The sequence below is a fragment of the Hylobates moloch genome, unplaced genomic scaffold (genome assembly GCF_009828535.3).
Source record: "Hylobates moloch isolate HMO894 unplaced genomic scaffold, HMol_V3 SCAFFOLD_14, whole genome shotgun sequence".
In the NCBI taxonomy this organism is placed as follows: Eukaryota; Metazoa; Chordata; class Mammalia; order Primates; family Hylobatidae; genus Hylobates; species Hylobates moloch.
The window spans coordinates 23,867,387-23,887,426 of NW_026652289.1; the positions used below are offsets into that span (position 1 = coordinate 23,867,387).

The 20,040-nt window shown below is 31.3% G+C and overlaps 1 protein-coding gene across 4 annotated transcripts in view; it reads right to left on the reverse strand.

Moving 5' to 3' along the window:
* Positions 1–20,040, reverse strand: part of NCAM2 (neural cell adhesion molecule 2) — a 574,592-nt gene that overhangs the window by 31,041 nt on the left and 523,511 nt on the right. For all 4 annotated transcript variants that reach the window (XM_032175135.2, XM_032175137.2, XM_032175139.2 and 1 more), the window contains one exon: positions 3,497–3,701. In XM_032175135.2, the coding sequence (XP_032031026.1) occupies positions 3,497–3,701 (205 nt within the window). The remainder of the gene's footprint in view (positions 1–3,496; positions 3,702–20,040) is intronic.

The window sequence follows — 20,040 nt, forward strand, 5'->3', positions numbered from 1 at the left end:
GAAGAGCCAAAACCATCCTGACTCAAAAGAACAAAAGTGAAAGAATGACATTACCTAACTTCAAATTATACTACAAAGGTATATAAACAAAAAAGCATGTTGCTGGCGTAAAAACAGACACACAGACCAAGTGAAATGGAATAGAGAACCCAGACATAAACCCATGCATTTACAGTAGTTATTTTTAACACAGCTGCCAAGAACATACATTGGAGATGGGGAAGTCTCATCAATAAATGGTACTGGGAAATCTGGACATCCATACATAGAAGAAGGAATGTAGACCCCTATCTCTTGCCATATACAAAGAACAAATCAAAACAGAATAATGACTTAAACCGAAGACCAAATCTATGAAAGTACTAGAGTAAACATGGGGGAAACACCTCAGTTCATTGATCTGGGCATAAATTTCTTGAGTAATAACCCTCAAGCATAAACAAAGCAAACATGGACAAATGGGATCACACCAAGCTGAAAAACTTCTGAACACCAAAGGAAACAATTAACAAAGTGAAACGACAACCCACAGAATAGGAGGACATGTTTATAAAGTACCCATCTGACAAGGAATTAATAAGCAGTATATACAAGCAACTCAACTCAACGGGAAACAAAACAAAACAAATAATCCAATTAAAAATGAGCAAGTGATCTGAATAGACATTTCTCTCAAAACACAACATACAAGTAGACAGCAAGTATACAAAAAATGCTCAGCATCATCAGAGAAATGCAAATCAAAACTATAATAAGATATCATCTCATCCCAGTTAAAATGGCTTGTATCCAAAAGACAGGCAATGATGAATCCAGATGAAGATGTGAAGAAATGAAAACCATTATACACTCGTGGATTAGTAGGAATGTAAATTAATACAGTCACTATGGAGGACAGCATGAAGGTTCCTCAAAAAACTAAAAATAGAAACTAACATATGATCCATGATTCCTCTGCTTGGTATATATCAAAAATCAAAAAAAAATCAAGAGATATTTGCACTCCCATGTTTATTGCAACAATATTCAGAACAGCTAAGATATGGAATTGACCTAAGTGTCCATCAATGGATGAATGGATGAAAATTTGGTACATACACAATGGAAAATCATTTGTGTAAATATTGATGGAACTGGAGAAAATTACGTGAAGTGAAATAAGTCAGTTGCAGAAAGAAAAATATTGTGTGTTTTCATTCATATGTGGGAGCTACAACAACAACAACTTAAACTCATGGAGAAAGAGAAAAGAATAATTGTTACCAGAGGCTAGCAAAGGTAACAAGGAAGGGGGGATGGGGAATTAAGTAGGAACAGTAAATGGGTATAAAAATACAGTTAGACAGAATGAATAGGATTCAGTATTCAGTGTCACAATAGATTGACAATAGCCAAAAATAATGTATCAGATATTTACAGATAACTAAAGGAGTGGAATTGGAGTGTGTTCCTAGCACAAAGAATTGATACAGGTTTGAAGTAATAGATACCACAATTATTCTGATTTGATCATTACATATTGTATGCCTGTATCAAAATATCCCATATGCAACAAGTAGAAACTCATTTATGTAAAGTACAAAACAGGAATCTATGGTGCTATGAAGTCAGGATATTGCTTAGCACGAGATTGAATAGGGACAAGAAAGGAGATGTAAATAATAAAGTTCTTTTTCTTGATTTGAGCATTAAAAATGGGCATGCTCAGCTTGTCAATATTTATTAAACTGTACACTGATTATAATAGTTAAGCCTTTTAGAATATTCTACTTCCATGAGAGTAAAAATGTTAAAACAATTAGCAAAAATATAGAAATATGTAAAACAATGATATATATTTTGGCATATATTTTAAAAGCAAAAACTTTAAAGTAAAAACTTTTCAAATAAAAGAATTATCCTTAAAATTTAAGGTGTAAATGATACAATTTAACAAAATTATATGATAAAGCCAAGACAAATGAGTCTATAAAACAGTATGAGACCTTCCATGCTTCAATATATGCGTAGAAAAAGAATATAAATTATTCAACAATAAAAAAGAATCAGTCCTTGAAATACAAAACATGAATGTTCCTAACACAATATTTTTGAAGATGGTCAGATACAGAAGGGTAGACACTGCAGGAATCCATTTATATGAAGTTCCAAAATAAGCAAAAACTATCTGTGGTGAAAAATCAGGAATAGCAATGGCCTAGGTGAGGGAGGTTTATGTGGGTGGACTGGATAAGGAAATGAGAGAACTTCCAGAATGTGGTGGTAAGGTTCTGAATTGTGATATGGCTTTGCGTTACACATATAAAAACACTTGTCAAAACTCTTCAACTGAAACATTTGGTGCATTTTATTCTGTGGCTTTACTTACATAAATGTAAACATATTTTAGACTGTATGTAATGATATGCAAGTTGAATTATGTGGGGGTTGTGTGATGATTTTTTGAAATTCAAGAAAATATAAGGGATTAAAGTATGAATAAATATACGACAAAATAGCACAAAACGTTAATTGTGGAACCCAACTGGTTGTTTGCTTTAAAGTCTTTCAACGCTTTTGTATGTGTCAGAAAAAGTATGCAGTAGAAAGGACTTAAGGTTAAAAATAATAATAAAGGGAATGTCCTGAACTCTTAAGACTGTTTACTTTTTGATTGCTGCATTTAATGCACACATGTATATGTATATAAACCCACACATAACACACAAACGTGTGTGCATATGTTTGTGTATGATTTCCTGTGCTTGCTGAATTTTTTGCATTGATCATATTCTACTTTTGAAAGTAGATCTATATCTATGTAAACATAAACACAATAAAACGAAATGGAAATATTAAAACATCGTAATTTCCCTTTTACAGGACAAAATAATTTTCTAAAAAGTCGATCTACATATTTTCTTGAAAATTATATTCTGCTTAACTAAATAGAACTACACAGAGAGCTCCAAATTCTAACAAGTAATCAACTTTTGATCAAATTTTAGAATAGTATATTCAGAATCTGTAATATTATATTTTATAGCACATATAACATTTTCTATACAAAAAATCATGAAGCCTGTTGTATTTGTAGAAGTTGCCACAATTTTGTTGTTTTTAACTCAATTCAACTGAGTTTTTAGCTCAGATTATTGTTGAAGCCTTTCATTTATTTACTATAAACAAAACCGGTGGAATAAATCAAAATGGAATACATTTGCACAACTGTCCACCCATCTATATGTTTATCATCTATAAATCATAGTAGTGATTCTTTTCAGTGAAGATCCCATTCTGAGGTTTAATTTTAATAAACCGTTGTCAAAGTCACTTTGTTTTAGGTTATATTTAAGGATACATAGTTTTAAGGTCAGAGAGCAGGCATTGCAGTGTCCAATGTTGCATAATCAAACTCCTTACCCTATTTTGAAAAAAACAAAGCCCTCAAGTAAAGCACTCGAGCTTGACTGTGGCACTTGTTTAATATGACATGATGTAGATGCCTGATACTCACAGGTATGCAGCTTTTCCTTCTTCGAGTTCTTTACTTTTGCCACTGGAGCCACTTTTCTTTCCGCACATTCTCCTAGTGATGCACATCAGCAACCCACATTGCCGAATAAAGAAGCAGCTGACGTCTGTTACCACAAGAATTAGCAGCAGTGCAGCAACTCCCAGGCCAATGACTGCTCCAAGCCCAAGACCATTAAACAACGTGTCTTAAAAAGTTAAAAAAAAAAAAAAAAAAAGGAAAAAAGGTATTAAACCTCTAAATTAGAAAATATTAGATGATTATTTTAAAAATAAATTTTATCCAATAATTCAATTTAAGAGACAGAATAAAGTCATAGTAACTGGCAGAATTCAATTTCATGATTGTTGACACCTATTCCCTGGTTTCAAACAATATTTTAAGCAATTGTTATGTTAACTATATGACTATCTTTTTCAAACTTCTTTTTTTTTTATTAACCAAGAAAAAGTGTCTAAGTACCTCTCCCTTTAAATATACCTCTTGAATCCCTGTGGGGAAGATAATGAATATTATCATATCCCTAAATGTACTTTATCAGAAAATGACATCCATTAATAGATCATCACAATGTTAAAAGAAAATTATAGTCAAAACTTCTGTGAAAAGTGTTAAATAGATCTTCTATATGAGATTGTTAGTTTTAAAACTTAAACTTGCAAATGAGTGGTTCTGAGCGCTTTGCTTTAACAGAGAATGTATTTAAATATACCTTTTTATGAATATTTTAGGAATCATCATTTTGCAAGCAATGGATCACCTGTATTTCTCCAGTTAATATTTTAACAAATATATTAGATTAAAGGCAACATTTTATAGCTATGGTATTTGTGACCTTTTGTTAGTTTCTATCATGACAAGGTAGGAGAAGATGGAAACCACTTTTCTTTGGAATATGGTTGCAGGAAATCCCAAAAGACATGAAGAAAGTAACCACGAAAGAGGTGAATGGGAAGAAGATGAAGTATTCTGATGGATAAAATTGAAATGGCAAGTGGAGCAAGTAGTAATGAAGATGAATCACGTGTTGTGTGTTTGTAGTAGAATCTGAGGGTAGACTCCACAGCTATAACAATATGGATTAGAAAATAATGACAATGAAAAGAAATAAACAGGTGATAATGTATTAGCTAGAAGAATAAGGAAGAAATATAATTTGATAGGCATTCAAAATGTTTCTTAACACATATGTTAAGAATTAGCTTCCATAACAGTTTAGTCTTTTTTTTTTTTTTTTTTGAGATGGAGTCTTGCTCTGTCGCCAGGCTGGAGTGCAGTGGTGCGATCTCGGCTCACTGCAAGCTCCACCTCCGGAGTTCAAGCAATTCTCATGCCTCAGCCTCCTGAGTAGCTGGGACTACAGGCGCCACTGCATCTGGGTAATTTTTTTGTATTTTTAGTAGAAACGGGGCTTCACTGTGTTAGCAAGGATGGTCTCGATCTCCTGACCTCGTGATCTGCCTGCCTTGGCCTCCCAAAGTGCTGGGATTACAGGCGTGAGTCACCGTGCCTGGCCCGGTTTAGTCTTTTTAATGACAAAATGCATTTGTTACTCAGCATAATAACTGCATGTTCAAATATGTAACTGATGTGAAACACAAGTGGCAGATACAGGTATAGATGTAAATTTGAATTGTGAGAAAACCACTCCTGAAAAAATATGTATATAAAACCTGCATATGTTTTATATATGTATAAAAAGTTTTCCTATGTGATATTTTTAAACTTAGGTTTAATATTGTAATAATGACTTGAAGAAATAGTGATCCAAAGGAATCAGAACAACTGCTAACATACAAAAGCAAGCACTAGCAGGTCGACTTTGAGTATGTCAGACTTGTCTGAATACTAGTTCTGTAGGATGACTGAGTGTCATGTCTACATTATTTTATTTTTTTTTCAAAAAATAGGTTTAAGTTATTTTTATTTCTTATAATTCTAAAAGCAAACAGCCTAGTTTTGAAAAAAAAATCATTCAATTTGTGATTTTGCCTGGCACTTCATCCCAGCAACTTTGTGGTTCACATTTGCCAATATACTTCTACAATGTCATCATGATATGGCAAATGAGAATTACTTAGTCACTGAATTAACAAATTTAGAATGCTCATGTCCAAGCAAGTATAATTTTTATTGAAATTATTTTGTTTTTCATGAAGAAAAACTAGTAATAAACACAAGGTAGTTTGAAAAATATAATGTATTCATGTCAATTTCAATACCTTCCTATACCAAATTTTAACATGCTACTTAGATGGTAATAATTTAGTAAAATTGCTTAGCTAGTATCCGGGAAATTTTCTGGTTTCGACAGAACTATTATCTTTGCACATGAAACCACTTGAGAAATAACTAGAGAAAGAATCGTATTTTTTCAGCCATGGGGATTTAATATTTTTTTAATTTGCAAAATCTCAATAAACAAGTGTAGAATGAGATTCCAAAGATTAGTTATCAGTTTTTCAAAGGTATATCTCTATGCATGATTTAAAAAAGAACTGTTGCCCTATGCTACAAAAATAATATATCAAGCAAGCTAGGATTTCAGTTCGCAGTTAAAAAAAATCATGGTATATATTTTCTTCCATTATCCATTTCCAAATATAAATGACTCACTTCTGAATCTATCATTACAGTACAGTGAAGTCAACTTACCTATGAAACATATTTGATTATATGAAAATACAATATTTTCTTCAATTTCAAATGTATTCATTTTAGATATTTTGCATATTACTCAACAACTAAAGCTCAGGAAAAAAATTGGAAAAAAATATATAATTGTGGTTCAGCTCTGATGTACACATTCACATGATGATCCTATTGGTTTGAACGGATCACTCTTCTGCAACTTCGTTTAGGTTCTCACATGCAGACAGTTCTAGGCAATAAATCCTATAGATCAATGACGATATATCTGATTTATTATACACATTCCCATTTACCTTTCCTAAGTATGAAGATTCTTGCTTTGTTCTTAAAAACACTGCATCAGGAGTAAGAAACGCCTGGTTTCATCACTTACCATCATTAGCTTTTGGGGTAAGCCATCTAATATCTCTCAGACTGAAGTGCCTCTTTATTAAAATGGAGACAGTTATAATAAAAATAACAACCAAAAACAGGTCACAAGTTTGTTGAGAAGATTGTGTGAATGTGGTAATGTACTTAACCTCCAGCACTTATTGCCCAGTACGATGTAAAAATTTAACAAGTACTGCTTATAATTATTATTTTAATATTATAAAATTGATATTTAATATTATAAAAATGATATTTCAATTAAAAATTATCTAATGTTAAACATTAAACTATTCTGTAAGCACATCTTTTCAGCAGTAATCTAAAGTGGAAGACTATCTCTTATTAAGTGATGATTATTGTCTTGAGGCTAAAGTAATTTTTTTAAAAAAATAATTCAGGTTTGGCTAGTTAGCTTTCAAATGACAAGTATTTCATTCTGTGACCTTTTTAGCATTAAACTAGTATAATGATGTGCTTCATTTTTATCTTTAGAAAAGCTTTCAGAAAAATTATATATGTAAAACATCTTCATTTTTTGGCTTAAACAAAAGAAATTTATTTCCTAACAGTTATGGTGGTTTAGAGTTTGAGGTCAAGGTACCAGCATGATTGGATTCTGGTGAGGGCTTTTTTCTTGGCTTTGCAGACAGCTTCCTTCTCACTGTGTGATCACTTGTGGGATAGAGACTCAAAGAGAGCTCTCTTTTCCTTTTCTTATAAAGCCATTGATCCCATCAGATTAAGATCCTACTCTTCTTTAACCATAACTACCTCCTAGGAGCCCTATTTTATTATGGTGAAGAATTGCTAAAATATTAATAGCTAGTGCTTTTTTCTATATGTAGAAAGTTAACTTTATAAACTTATTACAATTGTAGGTTACTTGAAGTTATTTTTATGAAAAATTAAGTATCTTTTTGTCATTGCAGAGGATAGAAGTGAACTTCAAATAGGTTTATGTTAAAAATAGAATAAGATCAAGAATTTAATAACACAAGAGGTGACTATAGTCAATAGTAATTATACATTTAAAAATAACTAAAAGTATAATTGGATTATTTGTAACACAAAAGATAAATGCTTGAGGTGATGGATACACCATTTACCTTGACATGATTATTACATATTGTATGCCTGTATCAAAAGTTGTCATGTACCCCACAAATATACAAATGTACTATTCTCTGAAAAAAATTAAAATTAAAAAATAGGTTTATAAGTTTTGTCTTTTGAAAGTTATGTTATATATATGTATATACATATTATATATATATATTAAATGTCACCTTGAGGATGTATTTAAATGCTTATACTTCCTCATATCTCATGAGGTTAGGTTGTTACAACTATAAAAGTTAAGTATTTAAATTATTTTCTGTCACCAGTTTACTCTGGCATAAAAAGTCCACTATTTGTACTCTGGATGTTTCACAAATAAAACCATAAGCACATATGAAATGACATCATTAAGATCCGGGAACTACTAATGATGTATTTTCACAATAACATCCAGAACATTCTTTTTTATTAGTTAATCATGGTTTTATTATTTAGGAAATCGAACCTGAGCATAAGTAATAATTTAAATAATTGTAAATCCATTTTTTATTTTTTAAGATCATCAGAATACTTACACTTATGACTTATGGTGTAATTTTTATGGTAACTTTGTAAGGTAGGAAAACAATATTATCAGTTCTAATTTACATAAAAGAAAACTGAGATCCAGAGAGGTCATTGGCCTAAGTCACATATTAACCCCTAAAATTAGAACTGTACACGTGAATCACTAATTAAGTCCAGGTTGTATAATTTTTATACTTGTGTTAGAGTCAACATTTTATCTTGGATATTCACCAACAAGTAATGAAAAGATATGGATAAAATACAGTACAGCAATACAGCAAATACATTAAAATATGTATTATTCTTATAGAAAAATGTCAATATCCATATACCTTTAATATTAGTGGAGGTACAACTATTTAACAACTATTTAAATGAAATACATCAATGTAAATTATTTATCTAACTTATATTCCTGCTTTAAGCTTCCTCTTTAATGATCATTTTGTATTGCTTTTATGAAAAATGGGCTTCATGTCATAATTGAATAAGAATAAATAATTTAGAATACAAAAAGTTAAAAATATATTTGGTTTATATTTTACTATTAAAAGCAACTGTGAGAATCAGTTTCCCTCTGAGCTGCATTTTCTCTAACCCCATGAAATTTGAAAATTGACTTACTAAATCTGAAAACTTGCAGTCAAGTTTTCAGCCAAACATAAAATCAAAGTATTAAAATATGAGAATCCAAGCTTCATTCAAATGTCTTATATACAGTAGTCCCTCCTTGTCCAGTTTTGCATTCTGCAGTTTTGGTTATCTATAGTCAACTGTGGTCCAAAAATATCAAATGGAAAATTTAAGTATACAATTCATAAATTTTGAATTTGAGGCCATTCTGAGTAGTGCAATGAAATATCTTGCTATTCCTCTCTTGTGACAGGGACACAGATCATCCCTTTATCCACCGTGTCTATGTTGTCTACACTACCCACCTCTTAGTTACTTAGGAGCTGTTTCCGCCCGCTATTGTCACAGTCTCAAAGCGTTCATGTACAATAACCCTTATTTTACTTAATAATGGCTCTTATACACAAGATTAGCGATGCTGGCAAATTGTTGTAATTGTTCCATTTTAATAACAGATATTGTTGTTAACTTACTGAGCCTAACTTATAAATTAAAGTTTATCATAGGTATGTATGTAGAGGAAAATCTGTATATGTAGGGTTAAGAACGATCAAAGGTTTCAGGCATCCACTGAGAGTTTTGGAATGTATCTCTGGCTAAAGCAGGGACTATTGTATATGTCTTTTCATGTTTCTGTTGTATAGATTAAATCCAAACTGAAATATTAAAATATTTGTCCATGAAATGTATCATATTTGATAATACTAGCTTTTCAAAAACCACTGCACCATTAGATTCATAAAACTAGCCATGCTTTTTGACTCCTTATATAGTTCAGTGTTTTATTTAACTTTTTTCTATGTTTTTTCATGTATCATCTTCTCCAGGTAGATTGAAAATTAATTTCAGGACATGGAAAGCTGCAATAAAGACATGGAGAAAAAATTCAGAGTCCTAAGATGGTGATTGGTTGCTGTTTCCAGAATATTGGTAGCTATTTTCGTAAGAGATATTGTTGCATGCAGTAGGCAAGTAGGTTAAGCATACAAAAAGAAAAGAGAAGACATTAAATAACTCTGATTGGTGTTGATGATATTACTACGTACGATATCTTTCCACATTGGTGATAAGTCTACATGACTCTGAATTATATGTCCTTACTTCGTCCTTCCTAGTATAATATACTCACTAACATCAAATGATATATGGAAAATTTTGGCATAAGTCTATAGCAAATACATACATGTATATGAGAAAAAACTAAAGAAGATTAAAAAATCCCCTGCAACCTGAAATTCTATCTGGTGATATCTAATCATGGGGGATGTTTTAGTTTGCTTTGTAGATTAAGGTCAATAGACATGAATTCAACAATACTTTTGTGGAATCTTATGAAGTTAAATTAAGTTCAGAATATTTTAAAACATACTTTTCAAAATTACCTCAAATTTGAATCATTTAAATAGTGCAGAGTTAATCCTACAATTAAATAAATTTGATACATGGATAGAAAATTGAGAGAATTAATAACTGTTCTTTAGAGTTTCAAAAAATATTTTTAGAAATTATCCATTGTAAAACATACCCCAAAAGTATCTTCTTTGAGAGGCATGAGTATAGTCCAAAGTTTCACTAACTTCTATTCAAAATGGTTTGAGAAATAACAATATAAAGTGTCAAAATGTTGAAAACATTAAATTTACTTAATATAGTCAAGCAAAATAACTAGGCAAGATTTTTCTCGCAAAATACTTTAGGCAGTAGAAATGTTTCCTCCAGGGGATATAGTCTTTTTAAAAATTTGGAAGGTGTCTAATTACTCTCATTTACCAATTTCTAGGAAATGTATTATCAGTGTTGGACTTCATAGGGATACTTCTTAAAATGTTGCTGATTTGGATTTGAATGGCTTTGTAAATTACTGAAGTAAAGCTACCACGATTGTAATTTTTAATATTTGAATTGGGTATACTGAAACTTAAAGGGCAATTTCTCAAAAATTACAAGAACACAGTCAATTAGTCTTGTTTTGACTGAATTTCTGGTGTGGAGGAAGGTGGAGCAGGCATCTTTCTGCAGCAGGGATCCATCTAGGTCAGAATGGACAGCTACTTAAGAAGTCAAACATCTGGATAATCTAAAGACTTCTGCAGCTACATAGCAAAAAAAAGGAGGAACATTAATCCATGTATGCTTCACAAACATTGATTGACTGCCTAATAAAATAGTGCAGAACCAGAAGGGTTGCCTAAAATGTACTAAAATAGAATTAATAAAATTAACATAACTCTTTACAAATATTATACTTCAAGTCCATATTTACTTAGGAAGCATTATAAATTCCCTTATATAATTTCATCCATTGGATTACAAAAGACATGACAAAGGAGCTAACGGATAAGATATTTATATTAACAAGGGCATACTGGTAATAGTAAGAAATGTTGTTAACATTATGGCAAAAATTTTGCGTTATGGAAGACATTCTGAGATAATACATAGTTTCAAAGAAAAATGCATTGCACTAATTTAAAAACCAATTAACACTTCCGAGGTTTATACAACGCTTCTTGTTGTGTTATGTTAGGCAAGCAGTCTACCAAGATTACCTATTCCTTATAGACCTGGATATTATATTAAGTTGATGAATTAAATGTTTGTTTTGTGGCATTTTCCATAGAATTCCCTTGAATATACAAAAAGTAAAATGTAGTTCAAAGAGTCAATGTGTAGTAGAATGTAGAAAGAACCAATCAAAGCAGATACTAGACCAGGTGAGCAAAATAGTGTTCAAAAATAATTTTTTAAAATTAAATGCTCACGGCTTTAAAAATGGCGGGGATATTGAGAATAAACTGTATTCATAATATTCCTCCAGTATAAAACCAAACAGCATCCTTTACATTTCTTAACAGAAGCCACTTGTCGAGAAATAAAATGGTACTCTTCAACATTATGGAGGTGTGTAGAGAGATGTCTTATATTAATGAAACTTCCTATTTTCTACAGGGAAGACCACACATGTTAATCACAAACTTACTTACCAAATAGTTTAAATGAGTTAAGATTCATGTTTGGACTTTGATAGACTTCTCTCAGTTAAACTACATAGATAATTAGAAATATATGTATAAATGTTATCTTTATATATTTGTGGGTGTCCAGAAAAAAAATTCCAAAATACGTATCTTTATATATTTGAAAGAACATGACTTTCAGATCACATTTGCATGTGTTGTAATTACAGGTAGAAAAAAAGGAAAATGAAAATTTTGATTTATGCAAATTATAAAATTCACTGAATTTTATATGGAACCACTGATATTAGCAATCTGAGCACAATGTAACACTATTTCTATTTCTCTGAACAGGTTTCTCTTCTGCATCACTCCAGGGGGGGCCTCTTGCATTTTTGCTACCTAGAATGCATCCTTAAATGGATAGATATATTCAATTTTAATTCACATTAAAACTCCCTTTTTGAAAGAAGTGTTTGAACTTTTGAGGTTTCCAATGTCTAGTCAATAATCTTTTAATCTTTTAACTGTATCAGTTAGAGAAAAAAGAGAAAAATCATGACAAATTTCATTAGCAAGGATGATTAAAAATATCATTTGACATTCATTCAAAATTGAAAAAAATAAACAGCACACTCAACAGCAACCATGATTGAATTTTATATTCTTCCTTCCTTATAGAAAACTTTTAAAATTGTTTCCTGTATATATCTAGAGAACAGTTGAGATACACTTCCAAGATGGGTGTTTTTATTTTAAATTATAAACAGGTAGTGTTTTATAATATATATTGAAATATGTAATGCACATTATAAAACAGAAATATAAAAAGATGAGTTAATATAAATGCACTTGGAAATTCTAACATTTTAAATCTTCAGTGTGAATTATATTTTTCACCCATTTTGTGGCCCATATAATACAATTGGAAATATCTAAATAATATTGTTGTTTCATTCTCAGTTTCATTATTGGTAAAATGCTGTTACACATACCTAGTTATCTTAATGAAAATGCTATTTTAGGCTCAAGCAAGAAAGTACTTTGGGAATTCCAAGTCATTATACACATATGTTATTATTTCATTTGTTAAACCTATTATTTTAAAAACATTCAGTTTAGAGTAGCTTTTTGTTACTTGCTATTTGCTTATAGTATTTATTTTTTAAACTAGAACTTCTCCACTTTTATCCAAAGCCTTCCTAGATTTTAGGAAGTACAAACATTTTGTTTTAAAATTTATTGTTATTGGCCAGGCACGGTAGCTGACACCTGTAATCCCAGAACTTTGGGAGGCTGAGGAGGGCGAATCATGAGGTCAGGAGGTCGAGACCATCCTGGCTAACACGGTGAAACCCTGTCTCTACTATATTACAAAAAATTAACTGGGCGTGGTGGCACGTGCCTGTAGTCCCAGCTACTTGGGAGGCTGAGGCAGGAGAATCGCTTGAACCTGGGAGGTGGAGGTTGCAGTGAGCCGAGATCATGCCACTGCACTCCAGCCTGGAGCGAGACTCTGTCTCAAACAAACAAACAAACAAGACATTATTGTTATTTGTTTAATATGTTAGCTTCATTAAGGCTTAAGGCTTCAGATCATTTCCATTCTTCTACTTTTAGCTACGCATTTTACTGTGGCCAGAATCAACAAGTTTTTTAAAATTTTAATATTATTCCTTTTTTATTTGTTCACTTCTTATCTAGTAAATTTTGGTTTTGATCATTGCTGTATTCCTAACTGCCACTTTAAAATATTTCTTCATCTTTTTAAAACTGATGTGAAGATGGAGGAAGTCCATATAACTTACTAATGCTCTTACTGTCACTCATATATAGCTTTGGCTTTTGCTCAGTTTTGAGATAAGGAGATACTGGGTTTTGGGGAGGCATTCTCTTCTTCTATAATTCACTTTGCCTCCTAGTACATTATTAAGATTTTGTGATCATTAACATATTTATTGTATTATTATTTTGTCCAATATTTTAGATCAATTCATCTTCACTGTGATAAAACATAAAACTATAACTTTTTAAAAGATTGTTACAAAGTGAATCAAAATCACCTCCCCAAAATAAAAACTGTACTTCTTTTGTGTTCTAATCTTTTGCTCTGGTATGTCTCGGCTCCCTCTGGACAGCTCAGAGTATTTATGAGATTATAAAAAGGCATTACATCTTTCAGCTCCCTGACAAAATGCACTTATTAGCAACTTTTTTAAGTTCACTCAAGTTCACAGTCATCAGATATAAAACTGCTTACAGAAATAATTGAATGAGAGCTGTATGGGTACAACATGTAATCTCCTGTAATTTTCAATGAATGATTTGAAAAGAAAAAGTATGTAATGCTAGTAATGTCTGTGATGGCTGTGAAAAGAGCATTGTTATCCATGAAGAGAAAACTGCAAAGAGTTTCTTTTTAAGAGACAAATTCTATGAAATGAGTCTTGGAATATTAAAAATAATAATGCTTTAAAACATTAAAAATAAAAATGGAATTATAATCAGGAATACAGCACTTAATTTTATGAAATTACACCAGCTTATGGATTTTGTGTGGCCATTTGGAGGGATTTTTAGTTTTTAGAATCACACACAAGTTATTTGCTCTATTTTCACATAGGTATATAATGAGTTCATTGGTACTCTTTATATATCTATAAATAAACTATAAAAGTTTATGTTGGAGATTAATACACTGATGTAGATTGTGTAAAATCATTTTACATAATTCCCAGCTCTTTTGGTCCCTTACAATACTATTTACAGCATCCACATATTATTTGGGGAATTTGAAAACTTTAGATTTTAAAAATTCTGAGTAAAACTCATCAACAATTTTCAACATTACTTAAATAAATAAAAAACGCTAATGTTTACTTATATATGTTTTACATCCTCAGGCTATTTTTGGTAACTTTGAATAAGGTCGTTTTAATGTACCATTTTATGTGCACTTTACTGAACAGTCTTGATGTAGACATTTTATTACTTACTACCAACAGTTCTTTTCACAGAATGCTTATTCTTTAGGGGGTAGATGTATGTATTTTCCAACACTTATTCTTCAGTACTGAGTCTCCATTCTCTAATGATTTTAAATGTTTTGTCAAAATGTTCTGTTACACGTATAAATAATTGTTTTGTAAATAAACTCAGTGGCAATCCAAAATTTTCCTTCAAATCACTTCAAAATCCTAGGAAGTTTATCAGGGATTCGGAACAGTAGAAAGGTAGCACCGATAACCATATCCTTTTATTTGTTTTTTCTTAATATCTGATTCAGGGCAAGAAAAAGTAGCTAATTGAGAATATTTGATTAAAAATGAGGGAACTGTAAACAAGTACATTACAGGAATGGCATTTATAATTGTAAAACTGTATACCTTTTAGAATTTCAACTTTTATTTTTGATGCAGGGGGCATATGTGCAGATTTCTTACATGCGAAAATGCATGATGCTGAGGTTTGGAAGTCATATCACCCTGATAGTGAGCATACAGCCTGATTGATTGCTAGTTGTTTAACCCACATCCCATCCTCTAGTAGTCCACAGTGTCTGTTGTCCCCATATTTATATCCATGTGTGCTCAATGCTTAGTTCCCAGTTGTAAGTGAGAACATGTGATATATTGTTTTCTGTTGCTGAGTTAATTGGCTTAGGATTATGGCCTCCCGCTCTATCTATGTTGCTGCAAAGGACATGATTTCATTATTTTTATGGCTGTGTAGAATTAGACGGTGCAGATGTGCCACATTTTCTTTATACAATCTACTGCTGATAGGCACCTGGCTTGACTGCTCTTAGACAGAATAGAAAACTCAAAGTAATGCCACACACCTAAAACCACCTCACCTACAACAAGGTGAGGGGGAAATAACTCTCTATTCAATATATGATGCTGGGATAACTGACTAGCCCAATGCCGAAGATTTTATCTGGATCCCTACCTTTCACCATATACAAAACTTAACTCAGAATGGATTAAAAACTTAAATATAAGGCCTCAGACTATAAAAATCCTGGAGGACAACCTAAGAAATATTCTTCTTGACATTGGCCTTGGCAAGGGATTTTTGGCTAAATCTCCAAATGAAATTGCAACAAAACCAAAAATAGACAAGTGGGACCTAATTAAACTAAAGCGCTTATGTGTAGCAAAATAAATGATCAACAGGGCAAATAGAAAACCTACAGAACGGGAGAAGATATTCACGAACAATGCATCCTACAAAGGTCTATTATCCAGAATCTATGAGGAACTTAAATCAACCAGCAATAAATGAATAATCTCATTAAAGAATACGCAAAGGACATGGACAGACTCTTCTCAGAAAGAAGATATACAAGTGGCTACTAAACATATGAAAAAACGCTCAACATCGTTAATCATCAAAAATGTAAATCAAAACCACAATGAGATAGTATCTCACACCAATGAGAATAATCATTTTAAAAAGCCAAAAAACAACAGATGCTGGTGAGGCCGTAGAGAAAAGAAAATGCTTATACATTGTTGATGGGAATGCAACTTAGTCCAGCCACTGAGGAAAGCAGTCTGGAGATTTCTCAAATAACTTAAAACAGAACTACCATTTGACTCAGTAATCCAATTACCAGTTATCTACCTGAAAGATATAAATCAGTCCACCAAAAAGACACTTGCACTCATATGTTCATCGTTGTGCTGTACTTTGTTAAAGGGCATGTTTTCATATATATATATTTTATATATTATATATATATTTCATATATATACACACACATATATACTGGGTAATGTATTGGGAAGAGTAAGATATATAATTTAGAAGTTAATATGCAATGTAATTTACTGTTTACCTCTTGGCAAAAAAAATAATGTGAGGTTAGCAAATAGGAGGGAGAAGCATATAAATTAGTGGCCAATGGTCAAGGAAACATAATAAAGAAAATAATGTTTGAGATGGTTTTCGAGAATAAGAATCAGCTTCCCATTTGATGTAAGGAGTCCATTTTAATCTGAACATGGCTTGAATAAAAAAAGATGTATGAAACTGTGTGTGATTCTGACACTAGAAAACATACATGGATATTAGAGGTCATTGGTGGGCGTTGGGATTTTAGTGGTGAAGGATGCTGTTAAAGAGGATGGAGCTTGCAAGTGAATTCAGTAACAAATAAATAGATCAACCAAATCAAAATTGACAAACAGCATCAAAAACAAACTAGAAATTGTGATCATTTTCCAAAAGATGGTAAGGAGTCATTGGAGGGAAGCAGCATCTGTCAACAGTGGTTTGGAAAGAGCTAGAGGAGGCCTGGGCTATAGTAATGGTTATTACATGTCCAGTCTTCCTTCTCTCCTATTCCACGCCCATTTCCACACACCATATAAGAATGAGAACTCCTTGGATAATGTTTGGATTGAAGAAGTGAGGAATTAAATAGACTCAGCCCCTTATATGTGATTAGTTATTGAATTAACATTACATAATTAAGGTCTATTGGTATATTTTAAAAATAGAAGCTACATAAGATAAAAATACTATGAAATTATGTAATATATACGTTTATAGTTATGTATAACTATTCTATATATATTTATTTGGAATGGAATTTTAAGTAGCCCACCATGGCCACCCTGCTTTTTAAAATATCTACACAATCCCTCTTATAGTTTTAGCTATCCTTTTAGAACAATCTTGTGTAAAAAGTGAACCACTAAAATATAAGTTTATTATGCTTGTATAGAAATGTTGATGAGAACTTTTCAAATTCTTGTTATCCTTGAAAGTAACTTGATTTTAACATAAGAAAAAGAAACTGAGCTGTGCTTATTTTGAAAAAATATTGGCTAAAAACAAATTCATACATAACAGCTCTTTTGTGATAAATATCACAAAGTACTAAAAATTTTAGAAATATTTTAAAATATCCTTTTAATAAATCTGGTACAACTGTAAACCATGACAAATCATAAAATATCTAAAGTCTTTGCACAACAAAATATCTATTATCTTATCTACACTGACATTTCAAATTATTATATATGTTGGAACTGAGATCATTTTGGCACAAAGCTCACCAAACATGGCATAAAAGAACATATAAAATATCTTTTGTGTTCTTTATCCAGTTGAACAGCTTCTTTTGATGTTTGCTATTATCTCAATAACTCTAAACTTTTCCATATACTGTTTAAATTTGGTTATATGTCTGGTTGACTTCGATGGATACAGTTTGTTTGCTATAAAACAACGAGTATTTCTATTGATTAGTAGAAAAGGCAGCTTCAAAGATTTGCATGAATATGACCCAAACATGTATTAGCCAGTGTAAAAGAAAACTGAATAATTTTATTTTTAGTTATTTGTTTAATCCTCTACCTGACAAATTTTATTTTTCTGTCAACATTGAAAGGCTGCTCCATATATAGAAAATGAAAAATATATTTTCATTGTACAAATAGAAAATTATTTTCCTAGACTATATTACAAAATTGAAACATATCTCTATATTATACTTCAGTTCATATTTTATAATTTGCTTTTGAAAGTCCAAACTGTTTAATTTTCTCCAATATAAAATTCCTAACTATTTATAAAACTTCTACTTTTTCTAAACATGTAACAGAATAAATGAAAAATGTGAGCAAATACATAGAAGATACGTATTATTATTTTTCTTGGAATCTATGGTAATTTATTAGGATGTTTAAAGTTTTCAGTTTTAGATACTCACTGCATTCTATCTTAGATATTTCAATTTCTGCTTAGAGTTATACAAAAACATCAATTCTACATTATTAAAACTACATATTTTAAACATGTGGGGTTTATAAATGTCTATTATTATATAATGCATCTGACAAGATATTTTATGCTATCAGCTATCAAATTATGAAAAGAAATGTAGAATCCTTGAATGCATGTTGCTAATTGAAAAAAGTCAATTTGCAAAGTCTACATAATATAAAATTGTGACCAAGTGACATTCTGGAAGCGGCAAACCTAGGAAATAGTAAAGAGGTCAGTGATTGCCAGGAACTAGTGGAGAAAGGAGGGAGGAATAGGCAGAACACAGAGGATTTTTAGGACAGTGAATTTATTATGCATGGTACCAAAATGGTGGATACAGGTCATTATTCATTTATCCAAATCCATAAAATGTACAACACCAAGTATGCACCCTAATGTAAACTGTAAACTTTGGGTGATTACAATGTGCCACTGTGGGCTCATCAAGTGTAACAAAGGTACCACTTGGGTGTTAGATATTCATAATCAGGAAGGTTGTGCCTGACTGGGGTAGATGGTATATGGGAGCCCTCCTTAGTTTCCATTCAATCTTGGTGTACATCTAAAAGTATTCGAAAAACTAAAGTCTATTTAAAAGGGAAAACATGCAATGGTGATATCTCTATTACCTGCATGGAAAGGGCTACTATGCCTAGATTGATTGAGGATCTCCTATAAAAACAACTTTTATTTTTCTGTCCTTTAACAACTAAAAAGACTCCACATATTAAGTGAGGAGTAACACATATAGATGCATTAAATGTTTTTAGCTTCCTGTTTTTATGTAATAGATCTCAGCAGTGAACCATACCACGTCCTATTTTAGATAAATATTTTTCCATGTTCACTTAAACTTTCTTTCACGACTGAGCCATTTGACAGAACTGTGAGTCACAGGCTACTATATAAAAATTCCATACAAATTTTAATGTTTTCTGCCAACATGCACTAAGAAATAGGATGTTTTTCAAGAGCCACGGGTAGTTTGCACTTCATATTACATGTAACAAGTATGTCCCATTCAGCCATTGTGAAATTATATTCTAGAAAAAATAGCAAAATTTAGGTGTGCTGTTCATGGATTCTTTAAAACAGAAATGCCAATTTGAAGATTATTTTTTATTCAACCACATTTAAACAGAAAAAATAAAGTCCTCTATCTTGAATACTTGTTTTTAACATTTTGTTTCTCTTTGTAATATTAAATAAGAAATCAGCAGAGAAGCAAACACATAGCTGCTATGCAAATTGTAAATGTTGAAACTATTTATTTTGAATTCTTAAAATAAAAAGGATGCATACTGAGATGAAAATATCTTACTTTTAGTGGACAGTAAATAAAAGTATCATATTAATTAAAAATTACCTATCTCTACCAACAATGCAAATAAGTAATTTAGTAAGGTGTTATCAAAATATGTGTAAAAAACAAGAAAGTGATGAAAATTTAATTTCATATTCATTTAAAACCATAAACTTAATGTGTGCTTATTTACCTTGGTCATA